Source organism: Jaculus jaculus, chromosome 1 (assembly GCF_020740685.1).
Source record: "Jaculus jaculus isolate mJacJac1 chromosome 1, mJacJac1.mat.Y.cur, whole genome shotgun sequence".
Taxonomy (NCBI): Eukaryota; Metazoa; Chordata; class Mammalia; order Rodentia; family Dipodidae; genus Jaculus; species Jaculus jaculus.
This window is the reverse complement of record NC_059102.1, coordinates 152,099,585-152,125,076: the sequence shown is the minus strand read 5'-3', so window position 1 is coordinate 152,125,076 and position 25,492 is coordinate 152,099,585. Positions and strand designations below refer to the sequence as shown.

General features: G+C 45.0%; 1 protein-coding gene across 3 annotated transcripts in view; it reads left to right on the top strand.

Moving 5' to 3' along the window:
- Positions 1–25,492, top strand: part of Pnpla7 (patatin like phospholipase domain containing 7) — a 92,741-nt gene that overhangs the window by 8,349 nt on the left and 58,900 nt on the right. For all 3 annotated transcript variants that reach the window (XM_045153488.1, XM_045153484.1, XM_004653882.2), the window contains exons 6-10: positions 236–327; positions 1,348–1,488; positions 4,405–4,564; positions 11,491–11,571; positions 23,253–23,381. In XM_045153488.1, coding sequence (XP_045009423.1) covers positions 236–327; positions 1,348–1,488; positions 4,405–4,564; positions 11,491–11,571; positions 23,253–23,381 — 603 coding nt within the window. The remainder of the gene's footprint in view (positions 1–235; positions 328–1,347; positions 1,489–4,404; positions 4,565–11,490; positions 11,572–23,252; positions 23,382–25,492) is intronic.

Sequence of the window (25,492 nt, the reverse complement as noted above, 5' to 3'; positions counted from 1 at the left end):
TGGAGAGTGTTTGGCACACTCTTCTGTTGCTATTGTCTACCTGTGTTGACCAGGAGGTGATGTCCACTCTCTGCTCATGGCATCATTTCCCCTGCCATCATGGAGCTTCCCCTCAAGCCTGTAAACCAAAATAAACCTCTTTTTCCCACAAGCTGCTCTTAGTTGGGTGATTTCTGCCAGCAATGTGAACTAGACTGTAACAGTGAGTAACTCAGCTTCCCCCTTGGGTCTGCAGGTGACCACACTCCCTCACACGCTTGTTGGAAACACAGCTGCACCCCGGCAGCGGGTCAGGAAGAGGACCAAGGTGCTATCTTTGGCCAAGAGGTACTCAGAGTTTCTTCCTCGGTGGGCATCCTGAGGTCAAAAGGTCCTGGCCACTGCTATAGCTCCTTCAATCTCAGGGTACACCAAGGATAGGGCTTCCTGGGGCTTTGGAATACTCACAGCAGTGTTTTATTTATTATTATTATTTGTTTTTTTGAGGTAGAGTCCCACTCTAGCCCAGGCTGACTATGTATTCTCAGGGTGACCTTGAACTCACGGTGATCCTCCTACCTCTGCCTCCTGAGTGCTGGGACTAAAGGAATGCGCCACCACACCTGGCTAGCGGTTTACTTATTCATTCATTTATATATATATATTTTGCTGCTACTGTTACTACTACTACTACTACTACTACTATTATTATTATTATTATTATTATTATTATTATTATTATTATTTTGGTTTTTCAAGGTAGGGTCTCACTCTAGCCCCAGTTGACCTGGAGTTCACTATGTAATCTCAGGGTGGCCTTGAACTGTAAGTGATTCTCCTACCTCTGCCTCCTGAGTGCTGGGATTAAAGACATGCACTACCATGCCTGGCTTTTTTTTTTTGATTTTTAAGGTAAGGTCTCGCTCTAGTCCACGCTGACCTGGATTTCACTGTGTAATTTCAGGGTGACCTCCTACCTCTGCCTCCCAAATGCTGGGATTAAAGTCATGTGTGTGCCACCACGCCCAACTATTATTACTTTTGATTTTGTTTATGTGTGTGTGTGGTGTATGCATTTCTATGTGCCCTTGCTGTGCCCCACATGCTTGCTTACTGTGGAGGTCACTGCCGGAAGTGTCCTGTTTCATCACCCTCCTGGTTGTTTGTGTTTGAACTGGAGTTTCCTTTTACTGATTCTAGAGCTCCCCTGCTGGATTGGGGTTCCAGCTGTCTTATGTGGGATTTGGAGATTTGAACTCAGACTGTCTCAAACCCTGTCAAGCCCTCATGCTTGCTCAAGAACTCACTTAATCACTGAGCTATTCTTTGCAGCCCACAGCAAGGGTTTTGGTTGTTCTTGCTTTGTAGGATTCTGCGTTTCAAGAAAGAATACCCCACCCTGCAGCCGAAAGAGCCCCCACCCTCCCTGTTGGAAGCTGACCTCACGGAGTTTGATGTGAAGAATTCTCACTTGCCTTCAGAAGTTTTGTACATGCTGAAAAATGTTCGGTAAAGTAGTGAGTGGATGGGCGAGGGTGTGTGTAGGGGGAGGTGTCTCAGCGCCTGGACCATTTGTGGCTTGGGTGGCGGGTGGTGGCAAGGCCCGTGTTTTTCCACCTCGGGACTGCCGGCCTTTGCTCTGTGGTGGCTGGAGTGCTTGGCAGGGTCAGGATGCTTCAAGTTCTGTGGAGCTTTTCTTCTTCTTTTTTGAGGGAGGGTATCATTCCAGCCCAGATTGACCTGGAATTCACTACGTAGTCTCAGGATGGCCTTGAACTCACAGCGATCCTCCTTCCTCTGCCTCGCAAGTGCAAGTGCTGGAATTGAAGGCATGTGCCACAATGTCTGGCTTGTGGAGCCCTTTTTTTTGGTTTTTCAAGGTAGGCTCTCACTCTCACCCAGGCTGACCTGTAATTCACTCTGTATTCTCAGGGAGCCATTGAACTCACAGTGATCCTCCTACCTCTGCCTCCCGAGTGCTGGGATATAAGGTGTGCGCCACCACACCTGGCTGTGGAACTTTACTGAGGCAAGCCCAATAGACTGGCCTTTTTTTTTTTTTCCTCTAAAACAAAGGATTTATTTTTTATTTATTAGTGAAAGAGAGAAGGAGGGGGGGGGATGGGAGAGAATGGGCACGCCAGGCTCTCTAGCCACTGCAAACAAACTCCAGATGCATGCACCACCTTGTGCATCTGGCTTATGTGGGTACTGGGGAATCGAACTTGGGTCCTTAGGCTTCATAGGCATGCACTTTAATCACTAAGTCATCTCTCCAACCCTGCCTTTATTTTAGTGTGAGAGAGAATTGGCACATCAGTGCCTACAGCCACTGTGATCAAACTCTAGATGTGTGTGCCACCTTGTACATATGTGCAATCTTGCATGCTTATGTCACCTTGAGTGTCTGGCTTATATGGGATCTGGAGAGTTAAACATGGGTTGTTAGGCGTCATAGACAAATGCCTTAACTGCTAAGCCATCTCACCAGCCCCCCCTTTCCTTTTTCTTTTCTTTTCATTTTTTTCAAGGTAGGGTTTCACTGTAGTTCAAGCTCTCCTGGAATTCGCTATGTAGTCTCAGGGCGGCCTTGAACTCACCATGATCCTTTTACCTCCGCATCCCAAGTGCTGGGATTAAAGGCGTGTGTCACCACGCCCGGCTCCCTATTTTCTTTTTCTGATACCAGTGAGTCATCCCAGGGCACTGTGGCCTGTTGCCATTTTTGTGTCTGACTTACCATGTGACTGTCTCAGAAGTTCGATATTCTGATTGAGGGGCTGGAATGGTGGCTTAGTAAGTAAAGCACTTGCTATGCAAGTGTGAGAGCCTGAGCTCAGATACCCAGCACCCACATAGAATTCTGTGTGATCTCAACACTTGGGAGGGAGAGACAGGCAGATCTCCAGGACAAGTTGTCCAGCTAGACTAGCCAAGTTGGTGAGCTCTGGGTTCACTGTGAGAACCTGTGTCAATAAACTAGAGAGCATTGAGAAAGATTCCCAACATTGATCTCTGGCCTCCATATGCATATGCACATGTGTGCAAATGCACTGACACATGTGCCTATGCCTGTATTAATATGCACACACACATATACATATGTGAAAAGATTTCTGGGGCCTGGGATATAGTTCAGTGGGTAGATTGCCCACCCTGGATTCCATTCCCAATGTCACATGAACTGGAGTAGCGACAGTATCAGGGTGGTGGAGGCAGAAGGATCAGAAATTCAAGGTCATCCTTGGGTACACAGTGAGTTTGAGGCTAGCCTGGGCCACAGAACCTTGTCTCAAAAAAATGTGATGGTAGCCCTGGGCTTGTTTATTGCTGTTGTTTTTTGAGGTAGGCTGACCTGGAATTTACTGTGCAGTCTCAGGGTGGCCTCAGACTCATAGCAATCCTTCTACCTCTGCCTCTTGAGTGCTGGGATTAAAGGTTTGAGCCACCATGCCCAGCTGGACTTGTTTGAGACAGGGTCTCAATACTGTAGTACAGAGCAGCCTCTAACTCAAGAGGATCCTTGCCTTCCACCTTGTTTTGAGACAGTCTTTTGTCCATGGCTGCATACAACCATGCTAGTTTGCATGGGAGCTTCTGGGGCTTCTCCAACTCCCATTTTCAATGGCAAAATGGCATTACAGACATGCACTAAGAAGGGTTCTGGAGCTCCAAACTCAGGTCCTCACATTTGTGTGGAAGTGCTTTACTCCCTGAGCCATCTCCCCAGCCCCTGTGTGTTTTCTCGAGACCTGGTCCTGCTATGTTACCATTTCAGATAGAAGCTATACTCAGCTATAGCTAGGTCTGCAGGCCATTATCTCCAACTTTATTTTAAAAACAAGTCATATCTTCCACCTACCGTCCATCTCCTATCCTGTTCTAATGGTGCAGTCATCCCATAAACTTCAGTCATTTCATAACTTGCTCTTCTGTTCACACCCACTCAAAAATCCTACTGGACTACTAGAGCTAGACTTGATGGCACGTGGCGGTTTGACTCAGATGTCCCTCATAAACTCGTGTGTTCTGAACGCTTGATTCCCAGGTGATGGCAATTTGGGAGGTGGATCCTTCCTGGAGGATGGGTGTTGTTGGGGGAATGGGATTATAGTGGTATAGTCAGCTCCTCCTTGCTAGAATTTGGCTCACTGTCCTGCTAAAATTTTCCACTTTCTAGGGCAAGAAGGTGATGACCAACCTCTTGCTCATGCCATACTGTCCCCTGCTGTCAACGAACTACCCTGGAGAGTGTCAGCCAAAATAAAAGCTTTCATGCCATCTTTAAAAAAAAAAAAATGTGATGGTGATGGCAAATGAGTCTGCCATATGGATCTGCTGCCCAGGCTGTGGTACTGATGGGACTCATGTTCCTCATGCTTCCTTAGTTGGGAACCTGTCCTAGAATATATTCTGTTGTTGCAGGGTCCTGGGCCACTTTGAGAAGCCACTGTTTCTGGAGCTTTGCAAACACATGGTCTTTGTGCAGCTGCAGGAGGGGGAGCATGTCTTCCGGCCTGGTGAGCCAGACACCAGCATCTATGTGGTACAGGATGGGCGACTGGAGGTCTGCATCCAGGACACTGTGAGTCAGGGTCCAGAGGCCTGGGTGGGACAAGGGTTGGGGCGACCATGTTCTCACTTGCTCATTTGTCATCTTAAAGCTTTGAAAAACTTTTCATCAAAATGTTAGTGCAGGGCTGGAGATAGGCCCTGGCGCGCACATTCTCTCTCTCTCTCACTCTCCCTCTTTCTCTCTCAGTCACTCTCAAATAAATAAATAAAAATAAAATATTTAAAAAAAATGTTAGTGCAGAGCCGGGCATGGTGGCACATCCCAGCACTCATGAGGCAGAGGTAGGAGGATCGCCGTAAATTCAAGGCCACACTGAGACTACTTAGTGAATTCCAGGTCAGCCTGAGGTAGAGTGAAAACAACTACCTTTAAAAAAACCAAAAAAAAAAAAAAAAAGTTAGTGCAGAATTTTAAACAGTTGTTCAGGGAAAAAGACCACCCTTATCTCAGTGTTCAACTGCTGGTTTGATTTTAACACTTTTTTTTAAAGCTTTGAAAAATATTTGTATTTATTTATTTTTAAGGGGGGGTGGTGGAAGAGAGAATATGAGAGAATAAGAGGATGAGAACGGGTGCACCAGGGCCTCTAACTTCTGCAAATGAAGTCCAGACACCTACGCCACTTTGTGCAAATGGCTTTATGTGGATTCTGGGGAATTGAACTCTTATCATTAGGCTTGGCAGGCAAGTGCCTTAACGGCTAAGCCATCTCTCCAGCCCTTTGACACATTTTTTTTTTCAAGGTAGGGTCTCACTCTGGTCCAGGCTGACCTGGAATTAACTCTGTAGTCTCAGGGTGGCCTTGAACTCACAGCGATCCTCCTACCTCTGCCTCCCGATTAAAGGTGTGCGCCACCACGCCAGGCGATAAGACACATTTTTCTTTTTAGACACTGCATTATTCTGTAGCTTAGGCTGTCTTTGAATTGATGTCAGTCCTGCTTCAGCCTTCTCAGTGCTGGGATTATAGACATGAGCCAACATATCTGGCTGGCACATTATCTTTACTGTTAGGCACATGTATACCTGTTGTTTAAGGTGGGTTTAAAAGTGACACTTATTTTATACCTCACTTTCTTTGTTTTGTTGTTGTTATTATTATTTTTTTGGAAATCGGGTCTCACATAACCCAGGATGGCCTGGTACTCAATTATGTGGCTGAGGCCAGCTTAATCCTGATCCTCCTACCTCCACCTCCTGTCCCCTGATATATCTTAAACTTAAACAATATTTAGCTGGCCATGATGGCACACACCTTTAATCCCAGCACTTAGGAGGCAGAAGTAGGAGGATTGCCATGTGTTCGAAGCCACCCTGAGAATACAGAATGAATTCCAGGTCAGCCTGGGCTAGAGTGAGACCCCTACCTCAAAAAAACACAAAAACAAAAAATGTTTTAGGGCTGGAGAGATGTCTTAGTAGTTAAGGCATTTACCTGCAAAGCCAAAGGACCCAGGTTCAATTCCCCAGGACCCATGTAAGCCAGATGCACAAGATAGCACATGCATCTGGAATTTGTTTGCAGTGGCTAGAGGTCCTGGCACACCCATTCCCTGCTTCTTTCTGTCTCTCAAATAGATAAATAAATAAAAATAAAATAAAATAATAAAAAAATGTTTCTTTAATTTATTTATTTGAGAGAAAGTGGCAGATAGAGAAAGAGAAGAATGGGCATGCCAGGGCCTTTAGCCACTGCAAACACACTCAGATGCATGAGTCACCTTGTGTATTTGGCTTTATGTGGGTCCTGGGGAATCTAACCTGGGTCCTTTGGCTTTTCCACCCAACGCCTTAACTGGTAAGACATCTCTCCAGCCCCTATTTTATTTTTTTATTTTTTGAGGTAGGGTTTGGCTGTAGCCCAAGCTGATGTGGAATTCACTGTGTAGCCTCAGGATAGCCACGAATTTATGGTGATCCTTCTGCCTCCTGAGTGTTGGAATTAAAGGAGTCTGCTAAGACTCCCTGTTTCCAGCCCCTATTTTTAACTTTGTTTTTGTTTTGTTTTACTTTCTTTTGACAGTATTGGGGACTTTAAACCCAGCGTCATGTGAGGCCAAGCAGTCTTGACACTGAGCTATATCTCTAACCTATTATTTTAACCTTTTTTTTTTCAAGGTAGGGTCTCGTTCTTGTCCAGGTTGACCTAGAATTCACTATGTAGTTTCAGGCTGGCCTTGTGTCTGTGTCTGCATATGTATGAATGTATCTGGGCTCATACATGCGACAGCGTGTGTGTGGAGATCAGAGGACAACCCTGAAGTGCCTTGCTCCTCTTCTAGCTAGCTTTGAATTCTTCTGGCCCAACCCCCTCTGTTTTGGTCAAGTTGGGATCTCAGACACATGGACCACTTTGTGTCTGGCTTTACATGGGTGTTAAGGAGTTGAGCTTGAGCAGGCAGGCTTTCAAGCAAGCACCTCTTCCCACTGAACCATCCTCTTAGGCCCTTGTAATTTTATTATATTTTGTTTCAAGGGAGGATCTCCCTCTAGCACAGGTTAACGTGGAATTCTCTATGTAGTCTCAAGGTGCCCTTGAATTAACAGTGATCCTCCTATGTCTGCCTCTTGAGTGCTGGGATTAAAGGACTGTACCACCACATGCAGCTGCCCCTGTTATTTATTTTATTCTTTTATTTATTGGGGGCAGGAGAGGGCACGAGAGAATGGACAGTCCAGGGTCTTTAGCCACTGCAGACAAACTCCAGATGCATGTGCCACTTTGTGCATCTGGCTTTATGTGGGTACTGGGGAATTAAACCTGGGTCATTAAGCTTTGCAGACAATACCTTAACCTCTGAGACATCTCTCCAGTCCCTGTCCTTGTTATTTTGTTTATTTATTATGTTTTAAATTTTTGTCTTGTTTTGTTTTCTGAGGTAGGGTCTTGCTGTAGCCCAGGCTGATCTGGAATTCACTATGTAGTCTCAAGGTGGCCTTGAACTCACACTAATCCTTCTAAGTCTGCCTCCCAAGTGCTGGGATTAAAGGTGTGTGCCATCATGCCCGACTTAATTTTTTTTTTTTTTTTTAATTTATTTGAGAGCGACAGACACAGAGAGAAAGACAGATAGAGGAAGAGAGAGAGAATGGGCGTGCCAGGGCTTCCAGCCTCTGCAAACGAACTCCAGACGCGTGCGCCCCCTTGTGCATCTGGCTAACGTGGGACCTGGGGAACCGAGCCTCGAACCGGGGTCCTTAGGCTTCACAGGCAAGCGCTTAACCGCTAAGCCATCTCTCCAGCCCTTAATTTTGTTTTTTAATTTGGGAGAGAGAGAAATGGTTGTTCCAGGGCCTTCAGCCACTGCAAACGAACTCTAGACCTGTGAACCCCCGTGTATATGTGTGACATTGTGTGCTTGCGTCACTGTGCATCTGTCTTACATGAGATGTGGAGATTTGAACATGAGTTCTTAGGCTTTGCAGGCAAGCACCTTAACTGCTAAGCCATCTCTCCAGCCCTGCCTCTGTTATTTTAAACTTTAAAAAATATTTTCTTTGGGGGGTGGTTCAAGGAAGGATCTTGTTCTAGCCCAGGCAGATCCTTGAATTCACTGTGCAGTCTTAGATTGGCCTTGAATTTATGGTGATTCTCCTACCTTGGCCTCCTGAATGCTGGGATTATAGGTGTGCATCACCACGCTCAGCTTAAAAGCATTTCTTCATTGGAGATGGCTCAATGGGTAAAGTGCTTGCTGCATAAGTATGAAGATCTGAGTTTGGATCCCCAGTACCAATGGAAAATGCCAGGCATGGTAGTATGTGGAGGTGGAGAAAGATAATCCCTGGGGCTCACTGGGGTTAACTAGGCTAGCTCATTTGCTGAGCTTTAGATTAATTGAGAGACCCTGTCACAAAAAAAAAAAAAAAAAAAATAGAGAGCATGGTGAGTGTTGTGGCGCACACCTTTAATCTCAGGACACTGGAGAAAGAGGTAGGAGGATTGCCATGAGTTTGAGGCCATCTTGAGACTACATAATGAATTCTAGGTCAGCCTGGGCTAGAGTGAGGCCCTACCTTGAAATTCAAAGCAAAAAAAGAAAAGAAAAAAATAAAGACATCTGAGGGTTGGAGAGATGATAGCTCAGCAGTTAAGGCATTTGCCTGCAAAACCTAATGACCCAGGTTTGATTTCCTAGTACCTACATAAAGCCTGATGCACAAAGTGGTACATGCATCTGCAGTTCATTTGCAGCAGCTAGAGGGCCTGGCATGTCCATTCTCTCTCTCTGTCTCTCTCTGCTTGTAAATAAATTAATTAAATATTTAAAAAATATAAAAAAAGACATCTGATGTCAATTTCTGGCCTTTACATGCATATATTTGTGTGTGCACACCTGCATGCATGCCACATCCATATGCTCAAAATGTTGCTTAGAAGTGTTCAGGAGTAGGAGAGATGGCTCAGTGGTAAAAGGTGCTTGCTTGCAAAGCTTACCTACCTGGGTCCAATTTCCCAGTCAGACTCAAAAAGTGACACAAGCATCTGGCATTCCTTTGCAGTGGCAGTGGCAAGAGACCTTGGCACACCCCATACACACGTGCAAATAAAGAAGTCCTTGGAGCCTGGTGTGGTGGTGCATGCCTTTAATTCCAGCACTTGGGAGGCAGAGGTAGGATTGCCATGAGTTCGAGGCCAGTCTGGAACTACATAGTGAATTCCAGGTCAGCTTGTATTAGCAAAAGAAAAAAAACAAAAGTCCTCAGTCTTGTTAAGTGTGATTTGTCATAATCAGTTGAACTCTTCCCTATTTTAATGTTTATGATTACAAGTAATTTTATTTTTAAAATTTATTGATTTGTGTGTGCATGCATGTCCCCCCTTCCCCCTGGTGTGTATGCAAGCACCAGGATCTCTTACCACTGCAAATGCCTTTTCAGCTCTGTGTGGGTGGCTGAGGAATTTAACTAAGTGTCTTTAACTGCTGAGTCATCTCCTCAGCCCCTTGCCTACTTTTTGCATCCAGCTTACATGGGTGGCTTGGGAATTGAACCTGGCTTGTCAGGTTTTATAGGCAAGTGCTTTTAACTGCTGAGCCAACTTCCCAGCCTCTATAAATAATTTTTTAAAATATTTTTATTTATTTATTTGAGAGCAGAAAGAGATAGGAGAGAGAGAGAATGGGTGTGTCAGGGTCTCTAGCTGCTTCACACAAACTTGAGACATGCATCATATGCATTTGGCTTTACGTAAGCACTAGGAAATCAAACTCAGGTCATTAGGCTCCATAGGCAAGCATCTTAACTGCTGAACCATCTCTCCATCCCCCCCGCCATAAGTAATTTTAATTTTAAGACAATAAAGTGTTAATCCAGGCATGGTGGTGCATGCCTTTAACCCCAGCACTCAGAGGCAGAGGTAGGTAGATCACTGTGAGTTTGAGGCTACCCTGAGACTACAAAGTGAATTCCAGGTCAGCCTAGGCTGGAGAGCAAGACCCTACCTAGAAAAACCAAAAATGAAGGAAGGAAGGGAAGGAGGGAAGGAATGAAAAGAAGGAAGGAAAGGAAGAAAGTAAGAAAAGTAAAGAAAATGTTAATTTACTGAAGAGCTAAACATGCTTCCTGCTTACATTAGGATATGCCTTTTGGCTTACAGTGTAATTGAGGTGGAACTGCTGGGTTAAACCCTACCAGGCTCTTTTTGGTGGAACATTGCTTTCTGAAGGGTTTTACCAGTTTATCTCTCCTGGCAGTGTGTGACCTAGGCTTCCTATTGCACTGTTCAGAGCAGTACTTACTAGTACTTACATGATAGCTGCCCCTAATCTTGCAACCTCAGAAGTTTCTGTTTGTGCTTATCTTGAGAATGGGCTGATCATACCAAGATGGTTCCTGCAATGTTTTGCCAGGTTTCTAGACCAAAGGTATCTCTGGGTGGACTTGTCGATTCTCACGCTTGTAGCTTGGTCGATGGCTAAGACAGGATAGGACTTTAGTTCATCAGGTGTTGAGCATTCAGAGCCAGCAGTATCTAGGGCATGTGGCTACACAGTTGGTAAATAGACTCTTAGTCTGGCATGTGAACCATCTCCTGGAAGGTCTGGAGCTGCTTATCTAATCTCCTTTTTAAAAATATTTTTACTTTTTTATTTTTTAGACAGAGAATTGGTACACCAGGGCCTCAGTTACTGAAGTTGAACTCCAGATGCTTGTGCTACCTAGTAGGCATGTGTGACCTTGCGTTTGCCTCACCTTTGTGTGTCTGGCTTACATGGGATCTGGAGAGTTGAACATGGGTCCTTAGGCTTCGCATCTCTCCAGCCCAGTGTCTCTAACCTCTGACTTGGGTGGGAGGGGCTCATGGAAGGTGACAAGGACAGGATTTGGACAACTTCAAAAGGGATTTCCTGGGTCAAAATGAGACTATATTAGCTCACCAAATTTCCTGGTTTTCTTTCTCATTTCATCTAATAAATTACATTACAGTTATTCTATAATCCCAGCATTTGGAGTTAGAAGCAGGAGGATCAGGAGTTGAAGGCCAGCCTCTGCCACACAGTTTGAGGTCAGCCTGTGCTACATGAAACCTGGTCTCAAAACACCAAAACTGTAAATTTTTACTGATAGCAATTAAATTTTGACCTCAGAACCCTTGGAGTTAGTCCAGTAAGTCAGGTTAGGTTTTGTAAAATTTTACCCTGACTCCCCCAGTCTGGATGAATCGTGGGATTAGGGACTACAATTAGGTTACGTATGGCTTCTTCATTTGTCTCTCTCCTCTTCATTTTTTCTCTGTCCTCTTGTTCCAAGCTTATAGTATCTCTTAATCCTACTGACTCCAGCCAGTCCTCTTCTTCTCATCTGAGGTGCCCATTTTGTTGATGGCAACTTGGAGATGGAGGCTTGTGTGTCCAACTGTCTTGGGTGCTGCCTGGGCCTCCTTAGCAGTAGACACCCCAGATCTGACTGTTTGCTCTGTTCTCCAAGCACAGGATGGCACCGAGGTGGTGGTCAAAGAGGTTCTGCCAGGAGACAGTGTCCACAGCCTCCTCAGCATTCTGGACGTGATCACTGTGAGTATCCACCCCTACCCACCACAGGTGCTGGGCATCTCTGGGTTAGCCCTTGAGGCTTGTTCTTCCTGTCTTGCTGGATAGCATGTCCTTTATTTGATGGGGATAGAAAATGAGGAATGAGCTGGGCATGGTGGTGAATGAGCTGGGCTTTAAATCCCAGCACTCAGAAGGCAGAGGTGAGAGGATTGCCTACCTATGTTCAAAGCTATCCTGAGACTACGTAGTGAATTCCAGGTCTGCCTGGGATTCAGTGAGACCCTACCTGGAGAAACAAAAAACAAGGGCTGGAGAGATGGCTTAGTGGTTAAGCGCTTGCCCATGAAGCCTGAGGACCCTGGTTCAAAGTTCAGTTTCCCAGGACCCACATTAGCCAGATGCACAAGGGGGCGCATGTGCCTGGAGTTTTGCTTGTAGTAGCTGGAGGCCCTGGCCCACCCATTCTCTCTTTCTCTCTCTGTCTGTCGCTCTCAAATAAATAAAAATAAACAAAAAATTAAAAAAAAACAAAAAAGAAAATGAGGAATAACATTTGAGAACAAACAATTCTAAACATTTATGTTTATTATATACTTAAATTTAAATTTTTTACAAAATGGCAGGTACAGATTTTTTGTTGTTGTTTGTTTATTTGTTTATATTTTTTAGTTGTTTGTTGTTTTTTTTTTTTTTGATTTTTCAAGGTAGAGTCTCACTCTAGCCCAGGCTGACCTGGAATTCACTATGGAGTCTCAGGGTGGCCTAGAACTCACGGTAATCATCCTACCTCTGCCTCCCAAGTGCTGGGATTAAAGGCATGCACCATCACTCCTGGCTTTGTTTTTGGTTTTTTTGAGGTAGGGTCTTACTCTGGTCCAGGCTGACCTGGAATTCACTAGGTAGTCTCAGGGTGGCCTTGAACTCACAGTGATCCTCTTACCTCTGCCTCCCAAGTGCTGGGATTAAAGGTATGAGCCACCATGCCCAGATGTTTTTTGTTTTTTGTTTTTTTTTTTCAAGGTAGGGTCTCACTTAGGTCCAGGCTGACCTAGAATTAACTCTGTAGTCTCAGGGTGGCCTTGAACTCACAGCGATCCTCCTACCTCTGCCTCCCGAGTGCTGGGATTAAAGGCATGCGCTACCACGGCTCTGTTGTTTTTTTTTTTGAGGTAGGGTCTCACTCTAGCCCAGGCTGACCTGGAATTCACTATGTAGTCTCAAGATAGCCTCAAACTCATGGCGATTGATTCTCCTATCTCTGTCTCTCAAGTGCTGGGATTAAAAGCATGCAGCACCATGCCCGACCCCATGTGTACAGATTTTTAAGATGTACTTGATGTTTTTATAAATGGCAGTTGTCTGTTCTGCTCTAGCCTTCCAACTCTCAGATTCTTTCTAAGCACCTGTTTGCCTTGTTTTATAATTTCTGCATTGTACATGCATTGGCTTCCTGTCTGGAGGATGGAGACAAGCCTCTTGTGACTGCCCGTGGTTCTGCTCCCAAGCTCCACGTTTTCACCCATGGGGAGGGTGTCAAACCCAAGACAAATTAATGCTAATTTTATTCATGGCTGAGTCATGTAATGTCCTAGAACTACATTCTCTTTCTTGTCAAAAAACTTTTTTTTTTTCTTGGAACTAACAGTTCCTTCACTTTTAGCCTGCTTAGTGTCTTTTCTTCTCTGTACACCCATTACTGATGTTTACCCTGGCCTGGACTGCATGAGTGGGACTTTTATCTGGGAAAACCTCCCACTTGGAGCCTTACCCTCTTGTCCCAATCTGACCTTCTCCAGCCTGCCATTCTCTCGTGTCCTGTGCTCCCTGCACTCAGGGTGCGAGGCTCTTGTTTCCCCCTCCTAGTCTCTTTTCTTGTTTTGTTGGAGCAAATTTTCTATTAGTGTCCCAAAGAAGTTGAAAGGAAGGTATCCTTTTCAAACCTTACAAATCTAGAATTTTACTACTTTTTCTTTTTGCGATTACTGCAGTTACTAGGAGTTTCCCTCAACTTACATTATCTTTGTATCTTTGGGTTAGTTTTCTAAATCTTCTACTGACTTAAAAAAACATTTTTATCTGTGAGGGGGGAGAGAGAGAATGAATGAGAATGGGTGCATCAGGGCCTCTTGTTATTGCAAAGGAACTGCAAATGCATGCACTGCTTTGTGCATCTGGCTTTATTATTATTTTTTGTTTTGTTTTGTTTTGTTTTGTTTTGAGGTAAGGTCTCACTCTAGCCCAGGCTGACCTAGAATTCACTATGTATTCTCAGAGTAGCCTCGAACACACAGTCATCTTCCTACCTCTGCCTCCCGAGTGCTGGGATTAAAGGCGTGCACCACCATGCCTGGCTCTGCATCTGGCTTTATGTAGGACTTGGGGAATTGTATCTGAGTCAGCAGGCTTTGCAAGTAAGCACCTTTAACCACTGAACATCTTCCTGGGCTGACCTGGAATTTACTATGTACTCTCAGGATGGCCTTGGACTCATGGAAATCCTCCCACCTCTGCCTCCCAGGTGCTGGGATTAAAGGTGTGTGCCACCACGTCCGGCTCTATTCCCTTTTTTCTATTGTTATTATTGACGTGTATGTATATGAGCATGTATATGTGTGTATGGCATGTGCTTGCCAGGGTGTAAGAGTGTGGAGGTCAGAGGACAACCTTGAGTGATTTTTCTCCTCTTGCACCCTTTTTAATTTTTTTAAATTATATATTTTTTAGAGAACATGAGAGAGAATTTCTGTGCCATGGCCTCAGCTGCTGCATTCAAACTCCAGACACTTGTGCCACCTAGTGGGCATGTGTGACCTATTTTTTTTTTTTGCCTCACCTTTTGTGCATCTGGCTTATGTGGGATCTGGAGAGAGATTGAACATGGGTCCTTAGGCTTTATAGACAAGGGCCTTAACCACTAAGCAATCTCCCCAGTCCTTTAAAAATATTTTTAAAAATATTGTATTTATGGGGCTGGAGAGATTGCTTAGCGGTTATGGCGCTTGCCTGCAAAGCCAAAGGACCCAGGTTCTACTACCCAGGACCCACCTAGATGCCCAAGGGGGCACACGCATCTGGAGTTCGTTTGCAGTGGCTGGAGGTCCTGGAATGCCCATTATCTCTCTCTCTCTGCCTATTTCTGTATCTCTCTCTCTCAAATACATAAAAATATATATTTTTTAAATGTTGTATTTATTTATTTATTTGCACTCAGAGAAAGATAGAAGAGAGACAGAGAGATTGGTCATGCCAGGGCCTCTAACCACTGCAAACGGACTCCAGGTAGATGTTCAACTTTGCACATCTGGCTTTACTTGGGCACTGGGGAATTAAACTTGGGTTGTTAGCCTTTGCCGTCAAGTACCTTAACTATTGGGCCATGTCTCAACCCTGTAAATAAAATATTTTTTTTAACTTCATTTTGCTTGTGAGCTTCCAGATTCTTCTCCCATTGCCATAGATACACTGGGATTTCAGACATGTATGCCACTTTGCATCCAGGTGTTTGTGGGTGCTGGGAATCTGAACTCAGGTCCTCATGCTTATGTGGCAGGCAGTTTACCCAATGAGCTATCTCCCCAATTCCCTGCAAATTCCCTTTCCTCACTTGCTCCCCCGCCCCCACACATGCTTTTCAGGTTGGTTCCAGAGCAGAGATGGAAACTGCCCATTTGCTGGGATTTCTTGATCACCTTCCCGTTTTTCTACCAGAATCTCCTTTGTATACCCTGTCTGCTCAACTTGCTGGCAAGTGGCCACATGGGCCCCTGAGCAGGTCTGGAGCGGGCTATGATTTTGATTCTTCCACCTGAATGCGGGGGTTGGTGGGTGACTAACTGCTTATGTTTCTTAAGGTGTTGTTGTAGGTCTAAGAGGTTACCTTTCTCTACATAGAGGGTTTTAAGATGAGTCGAACAGAGTTACATGTGAAAACATATGCTGAGTTTCAAAGCTCAACCAGAAATCCCTAAAATCTGAAAGCTATGTTATTTTTTAAATTTTTATTTATTTATTTTTGGTTTTTCAAGGTAGGGTCTCACTCTAGCCCAGACTGACCTGGAATTCATCATGAGTCTCAAGTGGCCTTGAACTCATCGTGATCCTCCTACTTTTGCTTTCCAAGTGTTGGGATTAAAGGCGTGCGCCACCACACCTGGCTTACTTATTTATTTTGTGTGTGCATGTGTGTGTGTGTGTGTGTGTGTGTGTGTGTGTGTATGTACATATACATTTGTGCATACATGCTGGTATGTGTGTGCCAGGGTCTCTTGATGCTGCAAACAAACTCCAGACATATATGCCACTTTGTGTTTGGCTCTACATGGGTCCTGGGGAATCAAACCGGGGCCATCAGAACTTTGCAAACAAGTGCCTTTAACCACTGAACCATCTTTCCAATCCCCAAAAGCTGTGCTCTTGATGTGGGCATGGGAGTAACATACTACCCAGTTTTGTCTTATATAATACAATATTGTTGGGCTTCATCTTGCTCAAGTCCTTGTGTTTGTGGAAAGCATAAAAAGTAAGCCAGCAGCAGTTAAGGCACTTGCCTGCAAAGCCTAAGGACCAGAATTTGATTCCCCAGGACCCCTGTAAAGCCACATGCACAAAGTGGTGCATGTGTCTGGAGTTTGTTTGCAGTGGCAAGAGGCCCTTGTGCCCTCTATGTCTCTGTTTTTCTCTCTTTCTGCTTGCAAATAAATAAATAAAATATTTTTAAGGAAAAAAAAAAGTGAGCCGCTACATTGAGCAACAGCAGCAACCACATGACATCACCCATGAAGGTGACTACAGGTGACTAACGTCTGTGGCCACTGGCCAGGTTTCTGTATTCTGACAAAGAAGGAAATTAAGATTCTAATACAAACCGGGCGTGGTGGCTCACGCCTTTAATCCCAGCACTCGGGAGGCAGAGGTAGGAGGATCGCCGTGAGTTCAAGGCCACCCTGGGAATGCAGAGTGAATTCCAGGTCAGCCTGAGCTAGAATGAGACCCAACTTGAAAAACCAAAAATAAAAAAAGATTCTAATACCAACAAAGCAGGAAAACCCCAGTTATACTGCAGAAAACTTGCCACCACGGCCTTTGTCCTGTTGTCACTGTTAGAAACGAGATGAAATTCAAAAAGCAGTTACTGAAGATTCTGGAAATAAATCCAGCTGGCTGCAACAGGCGAACAAGCACCACCACCACCAGGGGATGAGCTCTTGCCTTTTCCTTTCATCTGTGGCTCTACCTTGACCACAGACGAGGCACGGAGCTCATTGTGCCCCGGTTGAGTCCTGCAAAGAGGACTAGGCCTTGGTGGTTGGGTGGCTCATTAGGGAGAGTGCTGGACAAGTGGATCCAACTGGTCCTGGCCATGAACTGGTATTAAGTCTCAGGGTGAGCCCCAAGCAGCACTGCAAAGCTGGATTAAGATTCTCCAATTTAACCCCTGAGTGGTATGTTCAGGGCAGAGCAAAGTGGGCAGGATCAGGCTTTGGAAATGGAGGCATTGAAGTCCACTTCCATAGGCACATACTGTGGTCTGAACCTATCCAGGTTGATATTCTACACCACCACCAAAAATACCTTTCTCAGAAAATTGCACCCATACCTAGCCATATCAGTGATAACATTGGACATGAAAGCTCTAAATTTGGACTGGAGAGATGGCTCAGCAGTTAAAGGTGCTTGCTTGAGCTAGGTGTGGTGGTGCATGCTTTTAATTCCAGCACTTGGGAGGCAGGGGTAGGAGGATTGCTGTGAGTTCAAGGCCACCCTGAGACTATATATAGTGAATTTCAGGTCATCCTGGCCTAGAGTGAGACCCTACCTCAAAAGAAATAAACAAGGTTCTTGCTTGAAAAGCTTGTTGGCCTGGGTTCAATTCCCCAGTACTCACATACGTCAAGATGCACAAGAAGTTCTTGCATCTGGAATTCATTTGCAGGGCCCTGGTGTGCCCACTCTTCCTTCTTCCCTCCTTCCCTCTTTTTCTCAGTCAGCCAGTCTCCCTCCCTCCCTCTCAAGTAGTTAGAAAAATTCATAAATATAGATTATCAACACTGTGTTAAGTTTTCCTAGGGAGATGCGAACAAAAATAGGGCACCAATGACAAAGTAAAGATTGCACCCAAATCTAACCTGGTGAGCTAATGAGTTTATTGAGCTTATTTTTAGGAACATGAATCACCCTGAAACGGCTACATCACTAAAAATTCCTATTCTAACATTGATGACAGTTTCCCAAGAGTTGCGTAAATGGAGACTCCTTCAGTTAGCCTGTCACCTCTGTGCTGTAGCTCCTCCCAAGACCGTGGGCAGCTGGGGCAGAGTTTACATACAGCTAGGAGGAGTGTGGAGGAAAGGGAGTGGCTAGAATCTCAGGTGAGGCTCTAAGGACACTCTCCATCCCCCCCTTTTAAAAAAATTTTTTTTAGTTATTTATTAGAGAGAAAGAGGCAGATAGAGACAGGATGGGCTCACTAGGCCTCTAGACACTTCAAATGAACTCCAGACACAGTCGCCCCCTTGTGCATCTGGCTTATGTGGTTCCTGGGGATTCAAACCTGGGTCCTTAGGTTTTGCAGGCAAGCGTCTTAACCACTAATCCATCTCTTCACATGCCCATCCCCAGTTTTATGAGGGAATGTCAACAGGCCTGACCTTGTTGAGAGTGTCTTAGAGGTGACCATATCTCTCATTAAGATGATAATGACTGTTCTATTTGGAGGGCAGCATTCCACAATAGACTGGATAGAGATTCAAGACTGAAATATTTTGTTTATTTATTTATTTATTTATTTGAGAGCGACAGACGGAGAGAGAAAAAGAGGCAAGAGAAAGGGAGAGAGAGAGAGAGAGAGAGAGAGAGAGGGAGAGAGAGAGAGAGAGAGGGAGAGAAAATGGGTGCACCAGGGCCTCCAGCCACTGCAACGAAGTCCAGATGCGTGTGCCTCCTTGTGCATCTGGCTAATGTGGGTCCTGGGGCATGGAGCCTTGAACTGGGGTCCTTAGGCTTCACAGGCAAGCGCTTAACCACTAAGCCATCTCTCCAGCCCAAGACTGAAATATTAAGCTGGGTGTGGTGGCACATGCTTTTAATCCCAGAACTTGGGAGGCAGAGGTAGGAGGATCACTGAGAGTTTGAGGCCACCCTGAGACTACATAGTGAATTCCCAGTCAGCCTGAGCTAGAGTGAGACCCTACCTCAGAAAATAAAACAAAACAAAAAAAAAACAACAAAAAGATTGAATTATTTGCTACCTGGAATCCCACTGTAAATCTAAAAAGACTAAGTATAAAAACAAAGGACTTGAAGAAGATATCATGAAAACCCCAATCAAAAGAAAACTGTAGTGGCTGTATTAGTGTCAAGGACATCAAGGTATATCACCTGGGATAAAAAGAGGCATCATGGGGTCTGGAGACATGACTTAGTAGTTAAAGTGCTTGCCTGCGAAGCCTAAGTACCCATGTTCAACTTTCCAGGTGTCACGTGAGCCAGATGCACAAGATGATGCAAGCATGCAAGGTCACACATGTGCACGAAGAAGCACATGTCCGGAGTTTGATTACAGTGGCTGGAGGCCCTGGCCCACAATTCTCTCTCTCTCTGCCTCATTCATTTGCATAAAAAGGCTAATTTGCTGAGCCCTTGTGGCCTATACTTTTCATCCCAGCACTTGGGAGGCAGAGGTAGTAGGATCACTTGAGTTTGAGGCCAGCCTGAGACTACATAGTGAATTCTAGGTCAGCCTGGGATAGGGTGAGACCTTACCTTCAAAAACAAAAACAAAATAAATAAATAAAAATAAAGGGGGCTGGAGGGATGGTTTAGTGGTTAAGATATTTGTCTGCAAAGCCAAAGGACCCAGGTTCAATTCCCCAGGACCCATGTTAGCCAGATGCATAATGGGGTGCATGCATCTGGAGTTTGTTTGCGGTGGCTGGAGGCTCTGGTGTGCCCATTGTCTCTCTCTCCCTCTTTCTCTGTCAAATAATAAATATTTTAAAATATTTAAAATCTGTAGAGCTTGCCTTAAAAAAAAACAAAAGAGGGCTGGAGAGATGGCTTAGCAGTTAAGGCACTTGCCTGTAAAGCCAAAGGACCTCGGTTCGATTCCCCAGGACCCATATAATGTAAACCAGATGCACAAGGTGGCACATGCATCTGTAGTTCAGTTGCAGTGGCTGGAGGCCCTGGAGTGCCCATTCTCTCTCTCTCTCCTCCTTTCTTTCAAATAAATAAATAAAATATATTTTTTTAAATAAAATAGCCATCATTGGCTGGAGAGATTGCTTAGCAGTTAAAGTACTTGCCTGCAAAACCTAAGGATCTGAGTTTAGTTCCTTAACCCATGTAAAACCAGATGCACAAGGTGGCACTTGTGTCTGGAGTTCGTTTGCAGTGGCTAGAAGAACTGGTATACCCATTCTCCCTCTCTCTGTCTCTCATAAATAATTTTTTTTTTTTTTTGAGGTAGGGTCTCCCTAGCTCAGGCTGACCTGGAATTCACTATGTAGTCTCAGGGTGGCCTCGAACTCACAGTGATCCTCCTACCTCTGCCTCCCGAGTGCTGGGATTAAAGGCGTGCACCACCATGCCTGGCTAATAAAAAATATTTTTTAAAAGAGCATCACTCATCAAGAAGATTGTATAATCCTGAGTGTATATATTTCATGTGTTAGTTACTTTCCTTGTTGTGACAGGATACCTGACAAGAAGCAGCGTAAGAAGGGAGGGTTATTCTGACTTGCAGTTCAAGGGCTACAGATCGTCATGGCAGGCATGAAGGATTGGTGGCAGGAGCATGAAACAGGCTGTATTCAGTCCACAGTGAGGAAGCAGGGGACGGTGACGGCTGCTGCCCAGCTTGTTCTCTCCATTTCGCTTAGCCTGGGGCCCCAGCCCATGGAGTGCTGTCCCCACAGTTAGGGTATTTCTTCCTGCTTCATTTAGCCTAATCTAGAAACTCCTCCATAGATATGCTTAGGGATCTGTCTTGTAGGTGATTCTAGATCTGTTGACAGTATTAACCATCATAATACCTTGAAATTTTCTCCAACATATTACTTAGTCCATCACCTTTAAACTTAGCTTCAAGAAACAAACAAAATATATGTGAGTTTCTGACAAAAGGTAACAGAATATCCACTAGTCTAACTCCCAACAGTCCTTGATCCTATCTAAAACTTCCTGACCAATCTTTTTTATGTGTATTCCTGTTGGTATTATAGTCTCCTGAGCTCCCACCAGAATTGTCCAACAAGCTCTGTGTGGTAGTTTTTGAATAGATGGCCCCCAATATATTCAGTGTTTCATTACTTTCTAGTTTGCACCTGCACCACCTGGAGGCGGTGTCACTGGGGGGATCTTAAGGTGTGGTGGTGAGTTTCAGATTTCAATCTGAAGATATGCAAAGTGTGCCTAGCTGGAGTTGCTGAAGTGTGCTGTGCTGTGTGGCTTTTGGCTTTTTGGCTTGTGCTTCTCTCTCTCTGCTTGGACCTGTGAAGGCAGGCCAGCTTCTTCTGCCATTTATGGAACTTCATCTGGATCTGTAAGCTTCAATAAATATCTCTTCCTCCATAACTGTGTCTGGTCTGGAAGTTCATCTCAGCAAACCTGAAGCTGTCTGCTACACTCTGCTTATGACATTGTAGGACTTTTCCATCTTATATCTCCAGTCAACAGGGAAATCTCTGACTTTTAATTTTCTTTTCTTTCCTTTTTTTTTTTTGAAGTAGGGTCTCTCTCTAGCTCAGGTTGACCTGGAATTTACTATGTAGTCTCAGGATGGCCTCAAACTCATGATGATCCTCCTACCTCTGCCTCTTGAGTGATGAGATTAAAGGTGTGCACTACCATGCCGGGCTTAATTTTTTTTTTATTTTTAATATTTTTAAAATTGAGATAGTGTCTGTCTTTAGCCCAGGTTGACCTAGACTTTACTCTGTAGCCCAGGCTGGCCTCAAACTCATGGTGATCCTACTACCTTAGCTGGGATTATAGGTGTGAGCCAATATGCTCTACCCAGTCTAGTTTGACAAGTAAATGAATTGATGAATTGTTGCATGTGCCACCTTGTGCATCTGGCTTTACGTGGGCACTAGGAAATCGAACTGGGTCATTAGGCTTTACAGGCAAATGCCTCAACTGCTAATCCATCTCTCCAGTCCCCTCTCTTCCTCTCTTCTTCCTTTCCCCCCTCCCTTCTTTCCTTCCTCTTTTTTTTCCAAGAAGGGTCTCACTCTAGCCCAGGCTGTGCTAGAATTCACTATGTAGTCTCAAGCTGGCCTCCAACTCACAGTGATCCTCCTATCTCTACCTCCTGGATGCTGAGATTCAAGGTGTGCACTAGCATACCCGGCTACAATTGGTTAACTTTGGCTTCATGGTAGAGCCTAACCTCCAGCTTCCCTCCCTCCTGGAGGTAGAGGTTTGGCCTAATGTCCTTTGCTCTACTCAAATGGGGGTCTCCCCAGAGTAGCCACCCCATCCTGACACTATTTTGGGTCCCACTGTCATGTTGCCTGCTAGTACAAATTCAAATGTGGTTTACTACCATGTGGAGCAGACTTCAGTCATACCGGAAATGCTGAGTCCCCAGGAACCAGGAACAGAGACAACTGAACTGTATAACCCTGACAGTAGCAAGCGTGGGTGAGGGCATGGAGCAGAAGGAACTCACATGCAATGCTGCTGAAAAGGCAGAAAGGAACTGGACGTGGTGGCGCACGCCTTTAATTCCAGCACTTGGGAGGCAGAGGTAGGAGGATTGTCGTGAGTTTGAGGCCACCACCCCAAGTCTACATAGTTAATTCCAGGTCAGCCTGGACCAGAGTGAGAACCTACCTCAAAAAACCAAAAAAAAAAAAAAAAAAAAAAAAAGGCAGAAAGGTGCAGCCACAGTGGAAGACAGTGTGGTGTGTGCATGCATCTGTGCTTACAAAGTTAAGGATACATATACCATGTAATCTAGGAATCTTATCCCCAGGTACTTAGCAAGAGAAATGTGAAAACTATATATGTATATTTAAATATTTTATTTATTTACTTATTTTGAGAGAGAGAGCTAGATAGAGAGCATAGGCATGCCAGGGCCTCCAGCCACTACAAAGGAACTCCAGATGCATGTGTCACCTTGTGCATCTGGCTTATATTGGTACTGGGAATTGAACCTGGGTCTTTAGACTTCACAGGTAAGTGTCTTCACTGTTAAGCCATCTCTCCATCCATATACATGTGTATTTATAGCAGCTTTATGATTGCCACATCCTGGAAACAGCCTAGCCCCTCATTAGGGACCAGGTATGCACACTGTGGACCTGCTGAGGGCTGGACACACTGTTATTTGGTGATTTGATGTTGGTGACTTCTGCTCTCATTAACCTTTTCAGGAAGCCCACATGGGTTGGGTCTTATGCACCCTTTTGGCAAGAGGCTACAGACAGCTTTGACAGAGACTAGGGTGAGACTTTGGAGAGACAGGCTTGAATCTCCGAGATCACCTGGGGACTGGTGATGTCTGGGCCTGACACTCAAGCCAGACCTTTGCTGCGACAATCCAGGAACATGGTCGCACCAGTCTTACCAGCCCACAACATGGCTGTGTGAGTGGGAGCCAAGTATGGTCTCCTGAGGGCTCTATAGGCTATGCCAATGATCTGGGAACTTCATGGGTCCTTGGCACGGGACTGACCAAATTGTTGTTGTTATAGGGTCATACTGCACCCTATAAAACCGTCTCCGCCCGCGCAGCTGCTTCGTCCACCATCCTTCGGCTTCCTGCAGCTGCTTTTGAAGGAGTTTTTGAGAAGTACCCTGAAACCCTTGTGAGGGTAGTGCAGGTGAGTTGCATTTTAGTCAGCTTTTCTGCTGCCATGAGCCACTGTCAGCACCAGGTCTGGGAACTGATATGGGAGCCCATTAGGGATCACCTGGTGAACTCAGCCTTGAGGGTAACCCAGGGAATATGGAACTGGCTTAGCTGGCAGGTCTTCCTGCTAAGGATGTGGATTCTGGGATTCTATGCTATTTTAATTTTTAAAAAAATTTGTTTTGTTTATTTTTATTTACTTATTTGAGAGACAGAGAGAAAAAGAGGCAGAGAGAGAGAGAGAGAGAGAGAGAGAGAGAGAGAGAGAGAGAAAGAGAGAGAGAATGGGTATGCCAGGGCGTCCAGCCACTGCAAACGAACTCCAGACGTGTGGGCCTCCTTATACATCTGGCTAACATGGGTCCTGGGGAATTGAGCCTTGAACTGGTGTCCTTAGGCTTCACAGGCAAGCACTTAACCACTAAGCCATCCCTCCAGCCCTTGTTTGTTTTGTGAGGTACGGTCTCACTGTAGCCCAGGCTGACCTGAAATTCACTCTGTAGTGTCAGGGTAGCCTTGAACTCATGGCGATCCTCCTCCCTCTGCCTCCCGAGTGCTGGGATTACAGGCATGAGCCACAATGCTCAGCTAATTTTTTTAATCTTATATTTTACAATAGAAATTAATATTAACCTGGGTGTGGTAGCACATGCCTGTAATCCCAGCACTTGGTAGGCAGAGACAGGAGGATTGCTTTGAGTCCAAGGCCAGCCTAGGCTACTTAGTGGGTGATAGCCAACTAGAGCTACAAAACAAGACCGTCTCTTTTTAAAAATATTTTATTTTTGGGCTGGAGAGATGGCTTAGTGGTTAAGCGCTTGCCTGTGAAGCCTAAGGATCCCAGTTCGAGGCTCGGTTCCCCAGGTCCCACGTTAGCCAGATGCACAAGGGGGCGCACGCGTCTGGAGTTCGTTTGCAGTGGCTGGAGGCCCTGGCGCGCCCATTCTCTCTCTCTCCCTCTATCTGTCTTTCTCTCTATGTCTGTCGCTCTCAAATAAATAAATAAAAAATGAACAAAAAAAATTAAAAAATATTTTATTTTTATTTATTTATTTGAGAGAGATAAAGAGGAAGAGAGAGCAAGAGTGAGAGAGATTGGGGATGAGAATTGGCGCGCCAGGGCCTCTAACCATTGCAAACAAACTCTAAACACCTGCGCCACCTTGTGCATCTGGTTTATGTGGGGAATCAAACCTGGGTCCTTTGGTTTTGCAGACAAGTGCCTTAATTGCTAAACCATCTCTCCAGCCCTCTTTGTCTCTTTTTAAGATAGCCTTGGAAGAGAGAGATGGCTTAGCAGTTAGGGCACTTTCCTGCAAAGCCAAAGGACCCAGGTTTGAGTCCCCAGGACCCATGTAAGCCAGATGCATAAGGTAGCATATGCATCTGAAGTTTGCAGTGGATAGAGGCCCTGGAGTGCCTATTCCTCCTCTCTCTCATAAATAAATAAATAAATTTAAAAAGAAAGAGTGCCGGGCATGGTGGCACATGACTTTAATCCCAGCACTCGGGAGGCAGAGGTAGGAGGATCGCCATGAGTTCAAGGCCATCCTGAGACTACATAGTGAATTCCAGGTCAGCCTGGACCAGAGTGAGACCCTACCTTGAAAAACAAAAAACAAAAAGAAAAATAAAGAAAGAAAAACAACAAAAAATTTCCAGGGTGGGGAGATGGTTCAGTAGTTAAAGGCACTTGCTTGCAAAGCTTGAAGGCTTAGGTTTGACTCCTCAGTACCCACATAAAGCCTGAAGATACACAATGTGGAGCATGTGTCTGAAGTTTGTTTGCAGTGGCCAGAGGCCCTGACATTTATTTAAGTGACAGAGACAGAAAGATCATGGGTGTACCAGAGCCTCTGGCTACTGCACATGAACCCTAGATGATTATCCAAAACAAATCCATTTTGTGCATCTGCCTTTACTTGGGTACTTGGGAATTGAACCTGAACTTGCAGGCTTTGCAAGCAGTTGCCTTTAACCACTAAACCATCTTTCCAGCCCATTATTTCAGTAAGTTTAGATTTATAGAAAAAACACCGCAGAGTTCCCACATGGCCCGTGTGGGTCTCTGAAGAGGGTGGG